Here is a 24,144-nt window from a genome sequence, read left to right on the forward strand (position 1 = left end):
TGGGGGGGGGGGGGGGGGGGGGGGGTGTCGTTTGGCACTAACAATCATACATTGGTTGCATATGTTTAGTTTATTAATTAGACATTACAATCCACACCACTGTTAGTTCTCTGGCATTGAAAAACAAACAATGTCCTACAGTGCCCCAAAAACAGGAGGTCCTTTATTATCTTTGGCATTCACGGACAGGCCTTCATATGAGCAGAGCAACTGCACCGTGTCATGAGCAAACCAGTTATGATTTATTACGCAGTGTTCCTTTCCATTAACCATTAAACATAGCTTATTGCTGTTTTGAAAATGCAAGAGATGCCAATGCACAATGTATGCTATTGTATCCTTATACAGAGTGTTGTCATATGAAATTAAAAGCCTTACAACATAAGTGTGAGAAGACTGTAAAAGACAGAGTAAGCTATGTGATCTGTCTGTCTAACAAGTTATATCATACAAATATATACTTTTTTTTCTTTAATAAAGGCAATTAACACAAAGAGATTTGATCAGAAAGCCAAACAGCTGCTGATTAAGGCAGCTGACTAGATCCCAAAACCAAGTTATCCGAGACATTGTAAATTCACTGCCAATCTCCCCAGCCCTACAAAAAATTCACAGCTTTCATTGAATGGATGTCAAGTGAATTACCTAATGGCAAATCTATTCGTAGCTCTTTGTTAAAATGAGTAATTAATATTTAAATAGGAAATTCTGGAGGTTTCTTCCACCTAAAGGGAGCCTGATCTCTTGCTTTGATTCTGGCAGCTAAATTAAATCCAAGCATGTTCCATTTTAAAAACCAGAGGTCTGGAAATGCTGAATCCAGTTCACAGGCGATCCTTAGAGAACACTGGTGAACCATAGCACAGGATGGAATCTACTAACATTTTTATCTTTTAGTCTTCCCAGAGATGGTGCTTTTTATTGGAGAATCTTAGTTCAGTATGTTTGAAGCTGCTAATAATGAAAACCGTTTCCATATTCTAATTAGTTAAGTCTATCCTGCTTTAAAAAAAAACATTGAAAACATGACACGTTGGACAGAAAAATATTGTCTCAGCTCCAGTACGAAAAACATGTTTATAGACGTTGTTGGAAAGAAAATCTGCTTGACATTTCAGGCATGTTCTTTCATAAAAATCAAAGAGCAACTACGTGGAATCAACAGAGTGAACTCCTGTTGTATTTCTGTTTAAGTAATCATGAAAACAAAACCAACATTCCTCGCAGAAATTAGGCAAAATGTATTTCATTTGGCTCAAATCGTGTCGAGCTGTCTCTCTCTCTCTCTGTCTCGCTGTCTCTCTCTCTCTCTCTCTCTCTCTCACTCTCTGTCTCTCGCTCGCTCTCTCTCTCGCTCTCTCTTTCTCGCTCTCTCTCTCTCGCTCTCTCTCTCTCTCTCTCTCTCTCTCTCCCTCTCTCTTTCTTTGAGGTGAAAAAACCTGGATCATCAATAAAAGAACCACAAGTTGGAGATTTTTTGAACTAAAGAAATGTAATAATTCACAGAAACAGATGTGGCTGTTGGCTTTGCGTCGATGAGCCCATCAGTATTTCCTGTGCGGGAATCTAAGCAAAGAACACATGATTGACCCTCCTCTGTCCTGTCTGCACTGTAGCATAAGCGATGTTGTCTCCCACATAAATTCTTTTTCTGCGGTCATAGTCTGTGATGTACCAGGATCATGCCACGGACACCTGGAAGACCCTTCGTTCTTCTTTTTTTTTTTTTTTCTTTTCTTTTTTTCTTTTTGTCCCGAATGTTCAGATGTTGACAGTTACCCATCGGTTTGAATTTGTGGAACCCTTAATCATTTTCTTTTCTTTTTCTTTTTGCCTCACTCATACCGTTCTTCTTAGAACATTTCAGTGTCATAGGCAGCAGTACTTAACTGATTTTCTGTTGATGATGGAGCAGTTGATTAATGACCAACCAGCCTACACAAAGCAAGACTCCAACTTAGCCTTCTGCAGATGTGAATATGAGTAACTCATGCCCAGAAACAATGATACAAAAAGCAAATATATTAATCATAAATGCACAGGGACTAAAGCATTGTTTCCAGCAGAGTATGCTTAAGTTAACATGTTAAAACTCAGTCATCAGTGGTAGTGGATTCCATTAAATCCTCATTCACTGACTTGTTTTAAGATAAGAACATGATGGAGAAAAATTGAAAAAAAAAAAGAAAATCAGAGAACCATTCCTTTTAAGCACATCGGGACAGTGCGTAGAATACAAAGCATGAACTCATTTGTTTCATATGACAAAGCAATCATAAGATCAACAGAAATGTTCACCTCCCAAAAACCCAGTTCAGAACACAGCCTTTTAACATCATTTAAATAATCAAGTAATAAAATTAGATCTTTGCTGTCTAAATCTCTAAATAATTTTGAAATATTTTGCACTTTTACTTGATGGTTTAATGAATAGATAACAGCCAATCGTCTTTTATTATTGGTTGCCATGACAGCACCCTTTTGGGGCAAAGCAAAAGTGTGGGTTATTTCATCAGGTTTCAAGAGGGAAGCAAATTCTGTTTGACAAGAGTAACCTCCGACAGATGTGTGAGTAACACAATGGTTGAAATTCAATGAGGAGGAAATTATGGAATTAAGTTAAGTAAACATTTTAAATGAGCATGTAAACACATTTCACATCATCTTATATGGATTGGTGCTTTATTTCATGACATTCACGTCTACTTGGAACATGTAAATGGTCAAAACCATGTAGTATGTTGTTGGAAGTGTAATTCTTTCAACAATTACCAGCAAACACAAATGATTTAAGTCCTCCCATGCAAAGTTACTGCTCTGGTTCGAAACAAGACCCGAAAAGAAAATTCAGACAGCTTGCCAGGAATGACAGTTAATGGGTTTTCTCTTTAATTTGAATATTCCCAAACACAGTAATACACCATGTTTGTCTCCATATGGCCCAAATGGAACCGAGTGGAAATAGAAGACACATGAGAGTTGGACTAGCATCTGAATTTTTTGACCTTGTAATACCATGCAGATACATCCCATCTCATCGAATCAAAGATAACCATTGTGTTCAGGCTGCTGGCAAGTTGTGGACCGATTTGCATAGTAATTTGGTGCCAGTGTAAGTAATAACCTCAAGAATCAAATTGAGAGGCCATCAAATAACTTCAGGGCATTTACTAAATCAGAAACAGATCGTGTAATACATTTACTTAAAGCCTTGCTCACAGCCTTAACTGAATAGACAACATGAGGAACCAAAGTTAAGGTAAGTCCAACAAATCACATTCTTGATGTTGTTTCTTTATATTGTCACTACCACTGTGTAACAGTGCAAAGCTCCAGAAGTTTAGGGTTGTTCTCATCGATGAGGGGTCACAGGGAAACTGGCACTTAAATTTTCATGTGGATGTCTGTTAAGCAGTGTGTTTGTTCATTGGAAACTCCACCCATTCTTGTAATGTGTTCAGGTTCCCATCTTTCCTCAGGCTGTCAATGGCTTTAAATTGTTCCCAGAGACATAGGACTGCACCTAATAGCTCAAAATGCCATGTAACTATTCCCACCAGTGTACAATTATGTTTATCACCAAGCAAATGTTTCTCATGGTTGTTCTTTTTAGTTGTTCTTTAACTCTCCAATAAAATGGTATGGCACAGTCATGCTTATCCTCTTAAGCTTGTACGTAATAATTTGTATGTTTATTCTCGCCATGAAAATCGGGTCAATTTTCAATATTTAGCTCTCTCGAGGCAGTAAATTAATTGGAAAAACATATTCACATGTCAGATATTCAATATTTTTGTTTGCTCATTCATTTGTTATTAGTTCTTAACTACGTCCTCTCGTTAAGTACAGCGCAAATTTGTTTTGTTTGGAGTATTGTGTCCATTTTAGGGAAACGCTCAACACAATTCAGAGAGAAACCCTAAGGCAATTCTACTCTACAACTAAACTCCCTGGAGATACATTTAACATTTCATGCATGTTTAGAAACCCATACCACTTACATTATGTTGGATTAAGTACCGCATAGATCTAATCACCCTTAATAAAGGAAGTCATATTACAAAACTGCAACTGCCATTAAACATTCGGTCCTCTCGGTCAGACTAACGGAGTGGGAAAGGGCTACGCTTTAGCACAGCGGGTCTTATGTAAAATCAGCTTAGAAATGTGTGTGTTTTTTCTTAAAGCGCAGGCCTGTTGTATTTTAATGGCAATCAAAATTTACCCCGGCATTTGCTATGGCAGACGATGTCTGCAGCCACTCAACAGGGGATTCTTATCTGATAAGACGAACGATGGTCCCCAAACACTCATGTTTCGCTGCATTTTCCAACATTGTTGACACTGGTTCTTTAAAAGCTGATAAGAGACCTCAGGAGTAGGCTATAGCCTGAGAAAATAAAAAGGAGTGAGAAAAAAAATGTACAGTAACGGCCAAAAGCCTTTTTGGAGGTGTCAAATATTCTGAAGATCCACCCAAAAATGCACATGGAGGCAACAGACACTTTAAAAAAAAAAAAATTTTAAAAATGACCCATTGCACACACTCCCTTAATAGGTGGCCAGTTCGTTTTTCCTCAACTTGAGAAGTTATTATTGCAGCTGTTTTCACAGCTGCCGCTTTCGGACGTACAGTCCGATGCACTCTTTCAGCTCTGACGCGAGAAGTCTGAAAGTGATTCTGATCAAACAAATTATATCATTTTATGCGCTTGTGAAATGAAATAAAGAGAGTCCCCTCTCTGACACTTGTCTACCTCACAGTTATTCACCACCATTTAATGCTAGTAGAGAAACCAGCTAGACAGATTTATTATATACATTTTTTGAGTTATGGTGAAAATTATAAGTGTATGACTTTTAATGAGGAAAAATGATAAATTCCCGATCATCGGACAGATAACATTGGCTAAAAATGAACTTTAAATTAGTCCATTTGGCTTAATGTGATTTGCCAGGGGAAAGTGTAATTGGCTTACAATATTTAAAGGAGCTGGTTATGATGACCCTTAAAAAAAAAAGAAAAGAAAAAGAAAAATTAGACACCCTGGAGATCTGAGGACTCATTACTGATGAACGTTCCAGCTGACCTATTTGTTACTCTCTCTTTTTTTTTTTTTTGTTCACTTTTTTTTTTTTTTTTTTTAAATATTTGACTTCATCATTATAAATATTAAATAAGTTCATCAGCAATCCAAACCAGATAAGGTCATTCCCCTCTTTGAGGAGTGATGTAGTAGGAGTGAGGATAGAAGGGGCTGCCCTTCTCTTGAACCTGTGCAGTAACTCAGGTTTATCAAACATCCTCAAGGCCACCACAGAAGGGCCTGGTTTATTCCAACAGCATTGGTCAGTTTCTGTTCTTCATTTTATGTTACTCCAAATGACACACACACATATAAAATGCCATTTTTAACATGTTGTACCTTTTTTTATGTACAGTTCATAGTCTGGGTTATCAGATGTTTGTATTTTTTAGAAATATGAGAGTACAAACAAAACGTTTTCAATGAGACAAATGCTTTACATCAATTAGAGGAAAATGTATTTAATATAATCATAACAGACACATGTTTTTTTAATGAACACATGATATGTAACTGTGCACCTTGACTGCGTGCTGAGATGACTAGCACTTTTTTCCCTCATGTCACAGTGAAGCATAGTGACAAGACCTCCAGTCTCCTTAAATGGAGCTAACATCTAAGACTGGAGTGAGTTTGTGCAGTCTTGTTTTATACTTGGAAATAGACTAATACGTGCACTTCATTCCATCTCCAGATAAAAGTGTGTGCGCGCATGTGCGCGCGTGCGTGCGTGTGTGTGTGTGTGTGTGTGTGTGCGTGTGTGTGTGTGTGCGCGCACGTGTGTGTGGTATGTGTGCACATGAGTGTGTCTGTGTGTCTTCGTGTCTGTGTGTGTGTGTGTGTGTGTGTGCTCACATGCACCCAAGCATAATGCATGTGTATGTGTGCGCACATAAACTTGAAAAAGTTGCAGTAAGAAATGTCTCCTTCTTTACCGATGTCTTGTTATGGTCCAAACCTCAGGTCTTCTGAGAGCAGTCTGCTGGCATGAGAGTCCAGACTTTTGGAATTCCATATTTCACGATGAAGGAATGGTATGAGATTAGGTTTGGTGCTTCATTTCTTTCCCAGGAGAATCTTGCCAAACCCAGCTCAGAAGTGAGTTCTCCTTGCAGTCTAATTAAAGATATCTCCCCTGGTTTATATAAAGTAATGACAGACACAGTCAAAGTCCAACTCCCAAAGGAAACATTTTCACTCTGAAGACAAATATGCTCAGGATTTCAAGTAGTTAGCAGGATGGCTAGCCATTTTTTCACCGCCATTTAATTCATATGGCAAGGAAATCTTGCACTGGTATGTGCTTACCACAATATATGTTATATTTCCACATCCTCTGTTTGCTACAGATTATTGAGAGGAAACTGACTCAACTATAGATGACTGTCATTAGTGCTCAAAAAGATTATAGCACATGAATAAATAACCGCTACATTATCAGTTAATTGGTTAATAGTAAAAATCTATTCAGTTGTGATTACATATAGAGAAAAAAAAATCATGATGAAACATGTAGGGCTAACAAACAATTTTTAATGCACAACAACATTAAGGTAATGTTAGCAACACTGCACAATCTCCACTTGTAAATCATAGCATTTCCATATTTTGCCTTATCGAAGAATCTCTTGGCAAAACATCCTCCTTTGATGCTTTCAATCGGGATTTATATCTTTGGATTAACGTAAATCCCTCCAAAGAGTCACGCTGAATTCCAGGTGTGGTGAGCATTCTTCTAAAGTCAAATGGACAACATCTTCTTCTGCTTAAACTCATTTTTTTTCTCTCTGTCTTCCGCATGATAGATTAATCTCTCAATCCATTTTTCTGCTGCTGCGCTCCATTCCTGATTCTCCTGTTTCGGCAAACGCGGAGCGAGACATTTCAGTGACACTGTAGCACGTTGATACGGAGCTAAATGAAAAGTGACCCCGGAGGAGGTTACAACAAACATGCTGAATGATAAACACCAGGCCAAATTATTCACGATTATTGTCATGTTCACAGAGACAGTCCAGTAATGGAGCAGGGTGATTGGAATGGGACTCAAAGAAACTGGCAGTGTGTCTGGTGTTATCTCTCGGTAAACCTCACACCAGAGGGTTCCGGTTCGATTCCCGGCCGGGCAACCGGGGTCCCTTCTGTGTGGAGTTTGCATGTTCTCCCCATGCCTGCGTGGGTTTCCTCCCACAGTCAAGGGACATGCAGATCAGGCAAATTGGAGACACTAAATTGCCTCTAGGTGTGAATGTGCGCATGAATGTGTTTGTCTGTGTGTCTGCCCTGCTGTGGACTGGCGACCTGTCCAGGGTGTTCCCCGCCTTTCACCCAATGAATGCTGGGACAGGCTCCAGCACCCCCGCAACCCTAATTAGGATGAGCGAGATAATGTTAATGAGTGAGAGATGAGTGAGTGAATTTCTGAGATAGGTTATACTGATAGGTCATACCGAAGCACTCATCTACAATTCTCCCATGCGTCTCTTGATTTGAGTGGAACACAGCCATTGTTCTATAACTTTTTAAAGTTAATCATCGACAGTATAACTATGGGAGGTGGCTATGAACATTTTTTGCACACATATGGATCTTCAAAGTGTATGATTGTCAGTATTTCCAGTCTGTTTGCAAGAAGACTTGTGTTTGGATATTTGGAGACAGTAATGATTTCCAGCACATGGACTCTCATCTCCTCCACCTGACAGAGTTGAGACAGAGGTTATATGACAGGAATTGAGAAATCTAACATTATCATTCTGTCTTGGAAAACCTTCAAATGATTTAATCAGCACAGACTAAAGAAAAGAAAATATCTCATATATTTATTACAATGTTGCAATGAGCTTTAATCAAGATACACAACACAATCTCAAAATATGGAATGAACAGCCTCTGGACAGAGAAGAACAGATATCTCCATCAGTGCAACTGAAGCTTTGCAGGACATTTATGCATAACAAAATTTGTTTTGGTGCATTGTTAATGTATTTTGCCTAAACATTTAGTTCAAACACAAGCTGCTGCACCATTGTGAAACTTTGTAATGTCGCCATTTCTCCCCCTTCCTCCCTAGCAAACATGGGATTGCTTTTATCATGCCCAACCCTTGCAGGCCAACGAGGACCACACACACAGAAGCATTCACATCCTTCACAGTAGAGCCAGACCATCTGTTTAGCCTTTGTTCCAATGAGTTTCCTCCCCCTCTCACTAACACTACTGAACTGTCTGTATAGGATATCAAACAAATCAAAAATGTTTGACAACCTTGCAGTGGTTCTTAACTACCACAAGGGGGCAGAAGCAGGATATTTGTCTCCTCTGTGATCCTGTGATCCTCCTCCCACAGGTCACTCTAAGTTCAGCTGACAGATTGCACTGCAGATACATCAGATCCATTTTTAGATGATGAACCAACTTCTGCTTTCCATAAAGACATATACAAAACTCCAAAGTGGACAATTTGAGCCATTGGAGTTTTTTTTTCCCCCTTTCTATAGGTGGTTATTTTGCCGAATTATAACGAATTATAACATTTGAAACATTTGAGATCGGGCAACACAGAAAAGTCATACACTCTCTTGATGCTCTCTGAGAGTCTGATCTCCTCTCTAGGAGCTTGTTCTGTTTGGGGTGGACAAAAATGATTCCCAGGAAAAGGCCTGCATGCTCTCTAAGGTCTGAGCAGATCCACATGCCCAGCTGTACACTGGACTGTGGCTCTGCCAGGGATCTGATTGAAGTCTCTGGCTTCAAATGCCAAGAATCACAACTGTCGGAATGCCTGGACTCAAACTGCCTGCTTTCGCTTCATTCCTCGCTGAGTGACCATAAAAGGCCGAAAGACTAGTTCAAAAGAACCAGAACACGAGTGTAAAGGAAAAGTTCAGGGCCATTTCTTGTAATTTAAGTTAACGTGAACACGTGATTTGATAGAGGTATATTTCCGATTATGTCATGTGAGCATTTAACACTCAATTCTAAGCTCAACAGGAAGCGCAGAAACGTTTCAAGATGTTACACGTCAATGTTGATGAGTCACTGCTGCCACCAGGAATCATTTGGATGATGGCTTACCTTCTGACGGCAAATGTCCCTCATCATATTCATGGAAATAATTCACACCCAATGACTATATCAACGAGCTGAACGAAATTTCAAGTTACAGATGAAGTTGTTGCCCAATCAACCACACTGTTTGGCTTATTTCTCATGACACTTCCTCAGCACACAGTTACTGAGAATTTACACATTAACTGCGTGATGTGGAGACTCTTTCGTTCATTTGTTCGTGCAATTCCTTTGTTCATTCTACTAATCTACAACATTTAAATCCAGTCAAATAGTACATGGACAGCAGTCTCATAAAAGATTGCTCTAATTACTGTCACATTTTCAAAACATTAATACAGGTCTTATGTGTTTCAAAAATGTTTTCTTTTGTTAATGCCATCTAATGTAACTTCCATCTGTTTTGTCAGTAGAATGAACAGAGGATTTTGTGTGCCACCTTGAGGCAACCTAGTATCTTCAAAATGGAGTAAGTACTTTGTTATAAATTCAAGCTGTAACTGTCGATGAATAACATAAAACTGATTTAAGGGGTTTAACTCATCAACTCTCTGTCACCTTTTTTTTTTTTAAAGAAATGTCCTGTTTGAAATGGTTTTTTGAAAGGTCTGTGAGTCAACTTGAATAATCTTTTTTTTTTTTTTGAATAAAAAGGCACATAAAGGTATGTATATCTGTAATGTTCTGGCGAGTGAGTTCTTGTGAATAAAGGTCTGCACTGATTCAAATGTAAATAAATAGGATTAGCGTGTGCTACCGGATGCTGAAATGGTACTAAAATATTGTTCTAAGGAGAATTTCTAAATATACTGGAGCATTATAGCAACAAAAACGCTCAGCAATAGCTTTACTCGCTTGAGTTCTCTCTCTTTTAGGTGGGAGGGAATATTCTCCTCTTTATCTGTCCGAGCTTGCCCATCATAAGGTCTCTGAAGGAGTCTGTTATGAGGAAGTAAAACACCGGATTGATGACACTGTGAGCGAAAGCGACTGGCCGCGTCACTGTGTACACCGCCTCAATGACCAAATTAGTACGCAAAGACAGCCCTGCTTTTGGGTTCTGTGTCGCAATTTTTATGTTCCTCATCACGTGATAGGGCAAGTACAGCACCAAGAACATGATAGCGGCCGCCTTCACTGCACGCAGGGGTCTCTGAAAAGATGTCCCAAAAACTCCCTGCTGGGTTTTGAGAATGGAGGTGATCTGATATGACGAGGCAAAGAGAGCCAGCAGGGGTAACAGGTATCCAATCACTGTTAGACAAAGACTGTATCCCAGCATATTCAGTTCCCCAGATAGATTCCCAAAATCATTACACTTGGTCCAGTTGCTGCTTGCCATGTCCTTTACAATGAATGAGATCAGAGGGGCAATCAGGATATTGACGGCTACCCAGGTAAAAAAAGACACCCAGATAGAACTGCGCAGTGTCAGCAGAACATGATCACCGTTCAGGTGGTGTAGGAGTAGAAGGCGGTCTACGCTAACCCATGCCATAAACAGGATGCTGGAATACAGATTCACATGCAAGATGTACCGATTGGCAATGCACATGAAGGATGGGATTTCCTCAATGCCGTGTGAGTAGTTATAGGCCAGACCAGGAAGGGTGCACAGGAAAATGAGGTCAGATACAGCCAAGTTGAAAAGGTATACGTTGCTGCTCTTCCACGATGACAAGCAGAACACATAAACCAGGATGACTACCAGGTTGCCAAGGGCACCCAAGGTAAACTCCACGGCATATGCTGGAGATAGGTAGTACCTCCATAGTGCTTTAATTATATCTGATTCATGAAGTTCCTATGCCAAAAAAATAAAATAAATGTTTTTTCATGGATCAATTTACAATAATCAGTGAACTTTTTATTAATCTCAAATACATTTCATTAAACTGATAATAAACTTGGAGTCATTCTAAACCACCATTTTAGCACAGCTTTGAGGTTTTGAACGCATTAAAAGCTGTGTTTAAAATGGTGATTTAAAAATGGCGGCTCATGTATAACTACTTTATTTGTTTGTGTGCAATTTATTTGTTTCTGAGGTTCTTTGAACTATTTTGTTTATTGTTTCATCTGAAACAGTTTCTAACGAATTCGCTTAGAAAAGCAGTTCTTAAACCTGCCAGCAACCAAATGCATTTGCTATATTTCAGGGACGTGTGTCACCATCTCAAAAGTATGCCAGCACAGCAAGAAGTAGCAGACTCCATTTGTAAGATGAGATGGGCATTACTACAATCTTGTTGTTGTTATTGTTTATAAGTTAAGATCCCATCATTCGTCCCTTTAGCAGCAGTTAGAGTCTGAAGACTGACGTGTAGAGCGATGCAGTACCAGCTGAATGTATTTCTATCTGATTAGAAATATTTGACTGTGCACTGTGTTGTTGATATGTGTTCTTCACTAAAAAAATCACTTTAGACCTGGATTGGGCTTCATCAGTGTTCAGAAATTTGGCTTGTGGCATTGTAAATTTAAGCATTTGGGAAATTACACATTATCTTAACTGGAAATAACTTCTTTCCTTTGGATTATTCATAGAATTAAAAGATAAGGACATGCAATGGAAGTTCAAACGCTTCTAAACTTTTCATGTGCCCCACCTTGTTACTTGACTCATAAACCATTATGTCCATGCAATTCTACTTCCCTATTTACTGTAGAAAAAGACTTCAGCATGTACTTCTGCTAAATTTGTCTACATCTGGAGGTTTGTACAGTCCTGACAAAGGTTCAAAATGATACCAAAAGTAAAGTATGCAAGTCTTTTGGATTTTATTACCTTGAGTATTTTATAAAATAACCACATTGTGATATTCATCTGCAAAATAATCTAGCCTTTTCCACACATTAATAGCAGTTTTATGTAAACCAAAATATCAGTTTCGCCAATGTCCTTAAATGTCCTGCAGTATGTTTCTCAGTAACAGGTATTCATTTCTACACTCACAAAAATAATCACATATGCTTCCTCCACCCACTGTGAACAACATGTATTCCAAAAGAATTTGTTTGCTGTAGTTTTAATCTTTCTTACCATGTCTTCTGCACACATACCCCAGTACACACACAAGATATAGAGTCCCAATAATTTGATCCAACACAGAATTGTATCAGTGATGTCTAAATTTTACTTATTGCTAGTTGTAGAATAATTGCACTGCTTCCTCTTACTGACACATCCTGTGTTGTGGTGTAATCTGATTTTATCTGATAGCAACGTCTTCTGAGAACAGAGCTGAGTAGTATAGATAAATGAAGAGAGAGCATACAGATCAAAGTAATAAACAGGTTCATTCTTTATTCTTCGGTCCTTGTCCATATCATTAGTTGTTTTTGTTTGTCATATTTATCCCAGTTAAACAGACCATTTGACAGATTGTTGAATTGTATTGTCATGGCTTCTTAGATCATATGTAAAATATACGATTCAGTAATAAATGCTATTAATAGCATTTAATACTAACAGTACTAATACAAATACTTAGATATAGAAGATAAACACAATGAAGAGCCCATAACGAAACAGGACTACTGTCACTAGAAGTCTGAGATTAAACTAGTGTGAGATTTCGATTTCTCATTGCATAGGCTATTTTACTTCTTGTCAAACTGTATTTGTTGATTATAAACTCATCCCCTCCACATTTTGTAAACTTATTCTCAGTTGCGTGTGGTGTTTATTCAACATTGTTACAGTTTGTTATACTGAAATTAAACAAGCTCTCAGTTCTTTTCTGCAAGAAGTTCAAGCCTTTGCAATAACACAGAGATAGAGATTATTTGATGAGGCTGTGTCTCTTAAAAAGTTTATGTAAGTATCAGTAAACCAAAAACGGGACATACATGAGCCCAAATAATTGTTCAAAAAGGTTTCGAGCGACCTATATTTTAGAGGTAACGTGTACAGTTATCGCCCCCTATTGGTCACGATCGTCAATCGCAAATAATTAACCCTCTTATGGCACGGAACTGTTTCATCAATGGAAGATGGCGACCAGAGTCCTTCAAAGCTGCACCATCGGCCTAAATCAGGCTAAAAACAGTGCCCGGACAAAAGGACAGGTGCTAAGTCTTATCAGGTCTGGCAAAATCATCTTCTTGGTATTGTCTTGTGAGGGTCTTGTAAATATTGCCTTTTGTCTTACCGGTGATTTGAATGCACTGGTCAGCCCTTATCTCAAAGCTAATGCTACTACATACCAGTCAAACTAGTGTCATTCTAAGAGCTTCGTGAATGCTAATACAAACACTAATACCTTTACATGTCGCATTTAAGTGTGCATTGTAGGAGTATGGGTGTGTATGTCACATTTTGCAGTCCTCGGTGGTTCACTGTCTACGCTTTGGATTATGTCCATCGTGTCCATTAGTCAAGGTCATAAATAAGAATTTTACACTGTAGTTATGATCAGTGTATGACAAATCATTTCGAGAAAACTAAAGAGTTGTTAATCTCGATAACGTGCGCGACTTCTATCATTCATTTTTGGTACTGACTTCACCATTTTGCCACCCTTCCTGTAGTAATACAAAATGTGTTCTGTGGACTGCTGCAAGCTTATCATTGTAAAAGTTACCGTGGAAAGCTTTAATCGATGCATCATAGCATTTATTTAAATGTTTATATCTCATGAAAGTGTCGCTCCGGGAAACAAACTGCTTTAAATGTTTACATGGCTGTCGAGTTCTTTCTGTCTGAAATGTTGAGAGTCAAATATGCATGCCTGTACTATTAGACTGGTCTATAGTAGTATACCTGCAGAGTAGTGAGTAATATAGTCTGTATGACGGAAGTGCTGCTTTTTTGGGGGTTTTTTGGTCTGACCAACGCGTCTTAACAAGAAATGTCTTATTACAGAGGCCTGGCAGCATCTAATAACAGACACAGAGAGGATAGCTGGTTTAAGTCTCTGTTTGTACGAAAAGTTGATCCCAGAAAGGATGCTCACTCTCATCTGCTTGCAAAAAAAGAAGAGAGCAACCTTTACAAAATCCAGTGTAAGTCATGCTGCAAACTATATGACAATTGTTTTGTTTGTTTGGTGGGTTGCTTGTTTGTTTTACTGTCTGGTTTTTGAACTGGAGTCAAAAGTAAGTCAGGGTTCCCTACCCCAACCTTAAAAGTCTTACTCATGCATGTGGTGGTTCTGTTTCAGTCCACAATGTGAAACCTGAATGTTTGGATGCTTACAACAAACTCTGGTAAGCGAAAAGTGATCATTTTACCTCAAATGTGAATAACACAACTGTTTCGTAAATTATATGAATGAGCCCTGCATAGTGAGGCCATAGAGGCTGATATAGCCTAATGTGGTTCTGGGGCCTTTGAAGTTCAAACAAGTGTCTTTGGTTCTATTCCTGTAAGATGACTGACAGTAACATAACCCTAAAACTCAAAGGAATCAGCTTACCTCCATACTTAAAGGGCTAGCGCAAATCCTGTGTGTCTAGTAGCCTCTTCTGCTATGTATTTGATGTTTCAGTCTATACAGTAAATTAACTAACTTTAAGGCTTTGGGCTTTGTCAAAAGTGAGGAGGTTCTGCCGTCCATTCATGTGGATCAATACTACCCGTGTGAGCTGGTGGGGACCTGGAATACCTGGTATGGAGAGCAGGATCAGGCTGGTAGGACACAGCATAGATTACCCAGCATTCTCCTTAACACCCATTCCAGTGAAATTTACAGCTTTTCTGCCAAATGTCTGTCTAGTAAGATTAGCTCCACCTCTGCAAAAATGTTTCATGTTCTTAAATGTGTCTACCCACTGTTACAAGTAGTTGACTCTAAAGATTGATTTCCCCACATCTGCTGGAATGGATTATTAACATTAGTGGTAGAGAGGCCACTAATGTATTTCTAATGTATATGACTCTTCCATTTATGCACTACAGTTTGCACCTCCCAGTAATTCCCTGTCAAAGTGTCAGCTTCGGTATTTGCAAAATGAACTCTGGCAGAAAACAAAGTTGCAACGTTGAATACCCATATGCGCTTATGATAGTTCTGAAAAATGCATCTTTGCAGACTGGGGAGTTTTTCTTGTCTGATGAATCACTTTACATGCCCGTCCAGATTTTCTTTACAAAGCTCTGTAGGTTTGGACAAGGTTTGAGCTCAGCTTGGTTTGTACCTTGACTTTTTCTACTGTGTGTGTGTGTGTGTGTGTGGTGGGGGGGGGGGGGGGGGGGGGGGGGGGGGGGGGGGGGGGGGTCTGTCATGTTACAGGGTTGTGTTATTGTGAAGGCTAGTGTTACATTGTTTGTGATCAATCTTGCAAACATTTGTAATATAATAACACAATGAACTCAGTCTCAAATGTGTATATGTTTTATCATCTCTCTGTGCAGTCCACCTCTGGCGATACAGAGGCGGGTACCCAGCCCTGACTGAGGTCATGAATAAACTAAAGAACAACAAGGTAACTCTGTTTGCTCTATTTCATTCTTTTGGAAGTTTATAGATGTATTTCTGTGCCCTTTTTTTTTTTTAAGCATTTCACCAGGGATTGATTTCTGGAAGACCTTTTTTTGTATGGGGTAATCTCCATAACTATCAATTTTATTGCACCTATAAAACAAAATTCAGCCAAAAAAGTCTCCATTAATGCGCCGTCAGATGTTACAAGAAGTTCCCTTAATCCACTGTCTAGCCATCAGTAACTTAGAGAAGTACATAAGTTCGGTCTACATTTATCTGCCCTTCCAGGAATTCATGGAGTACAGGAAAGAACGAGGGAAGATGCTTCACTCTCGCAGGAACCAGCTGCTGCTGGAGTTCAGCTTTTGGAATGAGCCTGTTCCAAGAGAGGGGCCAAATATATATGAACTGAGGTCTTACCAGTTAAGAGTAAGTACTTCCATATATCTTTCATTACCTCATGTATTACATCTGAAGCCTTTTAAACAATGGAGAGCAGACTGCCAAGATTACAGTCCCATTATGAACCACGGTGGAGTAATCTAATACTTCTAGTTTTTCTAGTTCTCGTGTCATGGTAAGTGGGTGGAAGGGTAAGACTTATTGTGGTGTTTTGAACATTCCTTAAACCCAATTAGATGCCACTATGCTTGACAGATCAGCAAGGGGCAAGTAAATCTATTCATATATTTGGACCAAATCTAGGGTGACAGCCATTGTACAGTTTGATACTGAAAAGCCAACAAATCTTTTGTCTCCATGCATATGGCATGTGATTTTGTCTGTTACACCATCAAGCTTTGGCGTGTTTCTCCTTTGCAGCTAATGACCAGCATTCCAGCTATTGTGTGGGCATTATTGTGTGTGTGTTGTAAATGGCCCAGCTCCAACTAAATATGATTCAGAGGGTGAAATCTAGGATTCTAGCTTGATGAACCACTTTTTGAATGCTCCAAATGCACGAGAATCTGAGAAGTGATGTGTTCTATCTGTTCTTTTTTTTTTTTTTATTGCAGCCAGGAACAATGATTGAGTGGGGTAATTACTGGTAAGCTTTTTTTTTTTAACCTTCATTCATTCAGCTATTCATAATACATTTTGTTACACAGAATGCACTGTTCTTTGTTATACTTTGGAAGACCCATGCATGGACAAGTCCTGAATTTATTGCATACTTTGTTATCTAGAGCACATGGTTTAGTCTGTGAGGGCAAAATGACTGTATTCATATTTTATAAATGATCATAGTTTCCATTTTACTCATATTTCCGTTATTTACAATATTGGGTTATTGCACTTTAACAGATTTTTAATGAGGAACCCATTCGGCTGGATCTTTCTGTCCCATAAGATTACACAATCAAACCCAAAAGGGTATGAAATCATTCACTCCGTATGCTGCTCTGCACATAGCATACAGTGCATAGGAATCTGTCATGGTTAGTCTAACAACACTTGATCTTACTCCTTATTGAAGCATCAAAGAAAGTCTCTGATCAAACTAAATACATTTGATCAAACCACAAAATTTCTGACCGCCAACATTCCACTGTTGGCAGCACAAAAATGGAACTGGAATGGATGAATCCACAGGACTGATTTGAGTAATCAGATGCTCAGGTCCACTTAAATGACTCAAGTAATTGAAATCAACACTTGTTGGAAAAATAGTAACAATAATTCGGGGGGGGGGGGGGTTGTCCTTCTGGATTAAAGCATGCCACTGAGTCAGAAAGCTTTGAATGATCTGTCCCCAGGGCTCGAGCCATCAGATATCGCCAGCATAACCGTGAGGCTGTTGGAGGTTTCTTCTCTCAGATTGGAGATCTCTATATGGTTCATCACCTCTGGGGTAAGAATGTTTAATCATCTGGCTGGCTGTCACATGACAACAGTGTCATAACAGTTTTATTATCACCGACGCTGATACACAGAATGTATATCCCATAATCTGTGTACATCGTAGCATACAAAGACCTGCAGTCCAGAGAGGTCACCAGGAATGCAGCTTGGCAACAGGAGGGTTGGGATGAAGTTGTATACTACACAGGTACGTAAAAAAAAACTGTTTGTGAGAAAAAGGGTAGAACATCAAAAATAATTTGCCTCTTTTTATGTGGTGCAGTGTATTGTATTTATATAGCAAAATCAATGAAAGGATATGTGTTTGATTTTCCCACTTGAAGTTCCACTTATTCAGCACATGGATTCAAGGATAATGATCCCACTGAAGGCATCTCCACTGCAGTAAAATTCCCTCTAGTTCCACAAGAAAAGACAACTTCAATAGTGAACGACATTGGATCTTCCCACTGCCAGGTTTTAATCAATTATATTCATAATGTCAACGAAACACATAAGTTATATGTACTCTCTTTATAAGCGTCCAAAAGTAAATACCAGCAAACAACATCTTATAAATCTGCATCCAGTAAATAATGAATTATTTTGTTTGTATTAATACAAGAAAAACCTCAAGTCTATTAGTGCTCAGAAACCTTTTTTAAATCAGCTTACTTAAAACTCTGAGAAGCCCCATGGTTCTGTCACGATTCCCATTGTGCTGTCATATTAAGTCTGGTCAGTAGATCACGACCCTCTGCTATTTTGATGACAAAACAATTCTTACGCACAGAAAGGTAGACCTGGATTCAAACAGCCAAATACCCTTGGACCACTCCCAAATCCCCTTTGGTTGTTCATATTACAGTTCAGTTAAGGAGGGTACATGTTTTCTTTGATTAATGGGTAGCTGGGGACGATTTTGGTGAAACTGGCTGTTTCAATCCAGAATATTATTTGAGGAAAATTTGCAAATTGTTTTGCATAATACCATAATGGCACATTGAATGTGCTTGATTAAAGAGGAAGTGGCATATTTATTTATCAGTGTATTTATTTCATATTTATTTTTATGTAAATATTAAATAAATCTACAAATGGAGCTTGTAATTGCTATTTTTCATCAAAACCTGATGCAAAGAAACCTGGAAAATGTATAAAAATAATATACCTGATAGCTACAATATTGTCTGTTAGAGTTAATAACAATGGCTACTTCTATAGTCTACAACTTGTTGACCTCCCTTGTATTACAGGTGACTTGAGTTACTTTAATGGATGTGTGGGGAGGAAGGCAGCATGTCTTGATTTTACAGCTACTTAAGTAACATTATTCTTAGTGTCAAATATTACGACAGAATCACATTCTACTGCTTATTATTTACAGTTAATGTCTGAATGGAACCTGATTTGCAGATTGTGACATACTGTATTTTGTGGGAGTTTATGTTATGCAAGCAGACTGCTGTCCAACATGATTTTGATTATGTTTACAGTGTGTACTGGTGGCATGTATCATTCTCGCTTATTTATTTCAGAGGTTTATGCAAAGACATGTCAGCACAAATTGTTCAAAGCATATAGATGTACTAGTGCAACTGTATAATAAATCATGGATACTCCATACTGTTCAAAGTTGTATTTACATGTCTTGTGCTTACAGTTTATATATGCATTAAAATCCATTGTCCCTGCAGGGCAGTATTCTTCTTAAAAGCTTTAATACAATTTATACTGTGTCAGTACCAATATTAAAACATCTATTAGTACCAAAATTAAAAGAAAACATCATTGCACATATTTAAAAAATATGACAGCATTTTAGTATGAAATTCTACATAAAGCTCTAATGATCATTATAAAAACACAGTTAAAAGCTAAACTCAAAGTTTAGGGATTATGCTTTGTTTATGTAAATTTCATATCAAAACTCATACTTGACATTTAGTTTCAGAATTTTCTCTTGGAGGGTTGTTTAGTCTATGTAAACATTCTAGCATTTGCAAATGCCTCACATATTGGAATGCTATTACACTAAATCCATAGAGAAACATGTTTTTTAAAAAAAAAGATGTTTAAATGATCAAGTGAGACTAGAAAAGGCACAAAATCTGTTTTGAAGCAACACTGAAACAATTGTAACAGGCACAGAGGTTACTGACACTAAATTTTCTCTAGTTCTTTGAACAGCTCTCCAAAACTTGTGACATACCACGAACATTTCTCCTTTACTTGTTGTCTCACAACATTCCCTCCAAATCCAATGAAAGCGCTCTGAAAAGTCAAAATGTGAAAGACAAGTTAAATACAAATGACAAATACAAATGTCGTTTTTACAGTTTTCCCCTGACAAATACGGTAAACACTATCTGCGCATAAACATTCACACCGTAAAATTTTAAAGCAAAATTCTTCAAAAAAGCAGCACCATCTCTCCCACCACTGTGCTCAAAAGAATCAAGGTATGTGTTATACGAACCTTTTCATTTTAGCCTGAGACAAAACTGAAAACACATCCATTCATCCATTCACTACTAAAAAACTGCTATTAGTTATCATGAGTTTAGCATCTAAGGTACTCACAGCAGGCGGGCAGGCCTCCAGATCAGTGGCCCCGTCTCCGATCATCACTACTTTTTCAAAACCGTACTGTTCCTTCAGCATGCTGATCACCTTTCCTTTTCCACCAGACTCTGCAGTAGGCTGGGTCTCATCAAACCCAGCATACTCACCTGCACGACCACGATACAATATTAGACACCAGTCATCTACACCTCAATTCAGTAGTTGGAAATGGGGGTCATACGAACCGTTGAAGTAAAACTTAAGGCGGTTGGCAAAGACGTGATGGAGAGGGATGTTTAGCTGGGCTGCAACATGCTCAACAATGCAGCGGAACCCACCGGAAATGAGAAAAACCTTTACGTTGCGCTGATGCAACCTCTCAACAAGCTCCCTGAACACAGCCAAAAAAAAAAAAAAGAAAAAGAGAGAAAGAAAATCTATGAGGAAAGGTGACTTTTTTTGTCTTACAGTGAAGTTTCAAGAAAAACAAGATCCTCATTTTTGTTCTAATTACAGTTCAATTATACATTTGATAGCAACTGGCACAATAAGAGTGGCACAGGATTTGCTTGTAAGGTGCCGGAAAAAAGAGAAATGAACACTAACTTACTTAATACCTGGAGTCAGCTGAGGAGGGTGGTCCGTAATTAGTTTGTTGACTTGTTCTCGTGAGCACTTTATTATAGCCAACCGCTCTGTCAACGCAGTTTTAAAACTCACTGTGCCACCCATAGCGTTTCGTGTCCTGCAAGACAAAAAAGTAAGCAGAACCGTTATTAATGTTTCCACAACTCATTCGGGCCATTGTGGGAGTATTAAAAGAGCCACTAACGAGATTTATTTATTTATTTAGTAAGTTTATTTGTGTGTGCTGTACGTTTTTGCTTACATTTCTGTCACTGCATCTCCAACTCCACAAAACTTGGCAAGCTCGTCGATGCCCTCTTCTCGGATAACGGTGCTGTCCACATCAAAGCAAACCGCATCTGCACAACGGAAGATCTCTTTCGTCTGTGCTAATGTTGCCATGGTGCGATAAATTCTGTATTTGGGAGTGGAAAAATATGACACATTACACTTTACCCAGTTCAAATAAAATCAATGCTGTAACCCACCACTGTGGTTTAAGTATGCTTCCATAGTCGTTCGATGTCCATTTTAAGTATATAATTAAGAAAATGTTTCTGGTAACTTTAATTCACTTTGGTCATTAAGTAGATCCTGTCACGAGACATCAAATGTCGGTTTATTTAATCACAGTGCTGAAGTCTCGCGCCCATCTGCGTCTGGCAGTGTGCCAAAAGACGACAGTGCCACGGGACCTGGGACGGTTACAAAATGCCTTGAAACTTCAATATTGGAATATCGTAATATCGATAAGATCTGCAATTCACATGGAGCAATATGACTCACATAACTGGTCATATCTTGACATATGTCTTACAGGCTGTTTTCATACGGCTTTCGGAAAAAAATTAAAAACTCTCTTCAACAAAGCGATATTGCATCACCCTCCTGACATGCAGTGCCTTGCTTACACGTATTAGTGCTCACCTCTTACATACATGCCACATTTGGAGAAGTCTAACGTTATGAACATGCAATGAGCTGTCAGCTGTCATTTAAAAAAATAAAAACAGACCTATTTAAACTGAGGAAGGTCAGCCAAAAAAGAATGAACATTACATGGGCGACGCTATTCTTTTCTTGTAAGAATGAAAAAGTTTCGTTTCACTCACCTCTGCAGACGGTTTAGACGCGACGTCTTGTTATCCCTGAGACAAAAAAAAATCACGATGTTGACAGAATAACTGGTGAGTTGTTCCTGACCCTTGACATGAAAAATGTATACACATGCAAAAAAATTCTCACTCACTGATCAATGAGCTGTTGTCAGGCTGCCCCAAAGTACAAGCCTCTCAAGCACCGCATCCTCTGAGACTTGCTTGATTTCCTTGTGTTCTGCCTATGGAATTACAGGAGCCGAGGATACGTATCACCGTGATTGGCTATTCTCCATGTGTGTCTTTTTCTGTGTCAGTCGTTGGTCGATTCAGAAGGGGAAGTGGCAAAAGCTTGTTCTCGCGGAGCTTCAGAAGCTGACTGCTGCTGGCGCGTGCTTTAAAAAAGCTGCCAGTACAATAATTGGACGCTGCCAAAGATTATTTTGATAGAACACGACAAGGTATAATTAAAAAAATCTTTGCGAGTCAAAATTGTTAGCCTTTGATCTGTGAGACCATTTTCTTGAGAACTCTTAAAATATTTGTGTTAAATGGATAGTATCCAAGATTAAGAAAAACTTCATACTTTCTAGTCTGTGTAGATATCATATTTCTACTGGTACCAATGTACACAGGCGTCATTTACGTTGGGGACATGCTCCCACCACTTTTTGTCGCGGCCCATTTCGTCCCCACCACTTTTTGAAAGCCTTTAGTTAGTTGAACTTAATAATGAATAAAATTATGTTGGTACATATCGTGTCATTAAGAGGGAGACCCAACATGCTCACTGATTGGTAAATCTAAATCGAAACACTTGCGTTGCTGGTGCAATGTAGCTTTAGACACGAACACACCCCCAGGGTGGTAACGTTAGAGCGATTTCTGTGTAGTTCTGTAAGTCTGCCGGTGTTCTGACGAGCTGCGTTGTTTTGTCGAAAAATGCTGTCTTAGCGCAAAACCATGGCAGAGTCTATCCCTAATCCTCTAACACTATGCACATGCGCAGAACCGCCAAATAGCACATATCTACACATATGCCCTCCCCCCGCCTACACAGACATAACTTAGACATGTCGGTTGTGTGGCTTTCATAAACCTTTTATTGTTTTACATGATAGTGACTTCCAAAACTCTAGAATAAAATACACAGTTGCGTCTACCTTACCATGATGTATTATGTCATCTATGTAAGCAGGTTAACGTTGTAGCATCAAGCAGCTTTTAAAGGCGATCCACAGGGATGCCGTTTACATCTACCGGCAGTATATGACCCACTGAAAAAAGGTGTGAACACTTCGAACCCGCCGTTGTCCCCAGCACCTTTCCAAACAAACTGACGCTCATTACAGTGTATGTTTAGCAAGTTAACACATGAAGGTAATTAGCCTAAGTCTTGTGAAGTCTACAGGCAGTAGGCCATTGGTTATTTTTTAACAGGAGTGATGGCCCAATGGTCACTGACACTATAGGGAGATGACAGGTTAACAAGGGGGATGCATTTTAATAATTTTGCTAACGGGGGGGGTGACACCCCCCCCCTCCCCATTCCCCTACAAATCGCTGTGTACAGGTCCTGGCAGTACAACCAAATGTCATAATGGGGGAAACCATCAGTTTGGTGGCCCTTGACATTCTGTGCTACAAAAGGATTCATAAAAGCAGTAAGCTGCCTTTAGATAGACAGAGCTGACTGTCATTAGAAAGACTTTTTACATTTAGGAAAGCATTATGAGGTGGTCAACGTCACGTACTGAAGACTTGCATGTGTACCCATAGGGTAGCGCTGTTTTCTGTTTCTGTATAAGTTATCGCACACAGCTTTAAGTTTCTGAGACCGACCAGTCAGCCCTTGGCAGGAACTTAATGCTTCACTAAAATTTTAGTTTTTCATAGTAAAATTATTTTGTAATCCTATTCTATCTTGAGGTGTCCTCCCTGAGTTAATAGCCATCCTAATGTTAGATGATAAAAAAAACGGCTCATATCTTTTCTGGACGAACTGCTAGGTCTTAATCATAGCAAGACATTTCACCGTTACTGTTTTATTGGTCCCTGGGAAACTTTATGGCCTGACTGAAATTTCATCAGCCTCAACAGTCAAAGTCACACTTCTTCAGTCAAAGTGGCAGAACAGTAACACTTTCTAATTAGACAGATTTCTGCTTTGAGATGATCCCTCTGTTGCACATGTACAAAACGAAGCTCTTCAGTGAGGATCCATACAATTTCTCTCCGCATTAATTTGGTTATTCACATTGACAGAGCATGTCAGCAACCGCAACACGTCTTTTGACAAAGGATCCAGAACGATCAAAATACGTACAAAGCAAAAGCTCTGCTGCGTGGATACATGCACGATCATTTATCACCACTTATTAACCATTTGACTGACCCAAAACCAGTGAGGGGCTCATGCTGAAATAG

General features: G+C 38.9%; 3 protein-coding genes across 3 annotated transcripts; 1 reads left to right on the forward strand and 2 right to left on the reverse strand.

Moving 5' to 3' along the window:
- Positions 1-10,029: 10,029 nt before the first annotated feature.
- On the reverse strand, positions 10,030-11,791 carry LOC115815044 (succinate receptor 1-like). Its single transcript, XM_030778014.1, has 2 exons — positions 11,768-11,791; positions 10,030-10,962 (listed from the first exon to the last, which is right to left on the reverse strand). Exons 1-2 carry the CDS (start codon positions 11,789-11,791, stop codon positions 10,030-10,032), a joined length of 957 nt encoding a protein of 318 aa, XP_030633874.1.
- Positions 11,792-13,154: 1,363 nt separating this feature from the next.
- nipsnap2 (nipsnap homolog 2) lies at positions 13,155-18,052 on the forward strand. The gene is made up of 10 exons (XM_030777333.1): positions 13,155-13,246; positions 14,026-14,165; positions 14,324-14,369; positions 14,699-14,793; positions 15,517-15,587; positions 15,875-16,015; positions 16,603-16,634; positions 17,344-17,438; positions 17,553-17,636; positions 17,773-18,052. Exons 1-10 carry the CDS (start codon positions 13,155-13,157, stop codon positions 17,835-17,837), a joined length of 861 nt encoding a protein of 286 aa, XP_030633193.1. The 3' UTR covers positions 17,838-18,052.
- Positions 18,053-19,052: 1,000 nt separating this feature from the next.
- On the reverse strand, positions 19,053-21,938 carry psph (phosphoserine phosphatase). The gene is made up of 7 exons (XM_030777149.1): positions 21,870-21,938; positions 21,733-21,768; positions 20,883-21,035; positions 20,604-20,738; positions 20,239-20,384; positions 20,012-20,160; positions 19,053-19,702 (listed from the first exon to the last, which is right to left on the reverse strand). Exons 3-7 carry the CDS (start codon positions 21,020-21,022, stop codon positions 19,592-19,594), a joined length of 681 nt encoding a protein of 226 aa, XP_030633009.1. The 5' UTR covers positions 21,023-21,035; positions 21,733-21,768; positions 21,870-21,938; the 3' UTR covers positions 19,053-19,591.
- Positions 21,939-24,144: the final 2,206 nt, after the last annotated feature.

The sequence above is a fragment of the Chanos chanos genome, chromosome 6 (assembly GCF_902362185.1).
Source record: "Chanos chanos chromosome 6, fChaCha1.1, whole genome shotgun sequence".
NCBI lineage: Eukaryota > Metazoa > Chordata > Actinopteri > Gonorynchiformes > Chanidae > Chanos > Chanos chanos.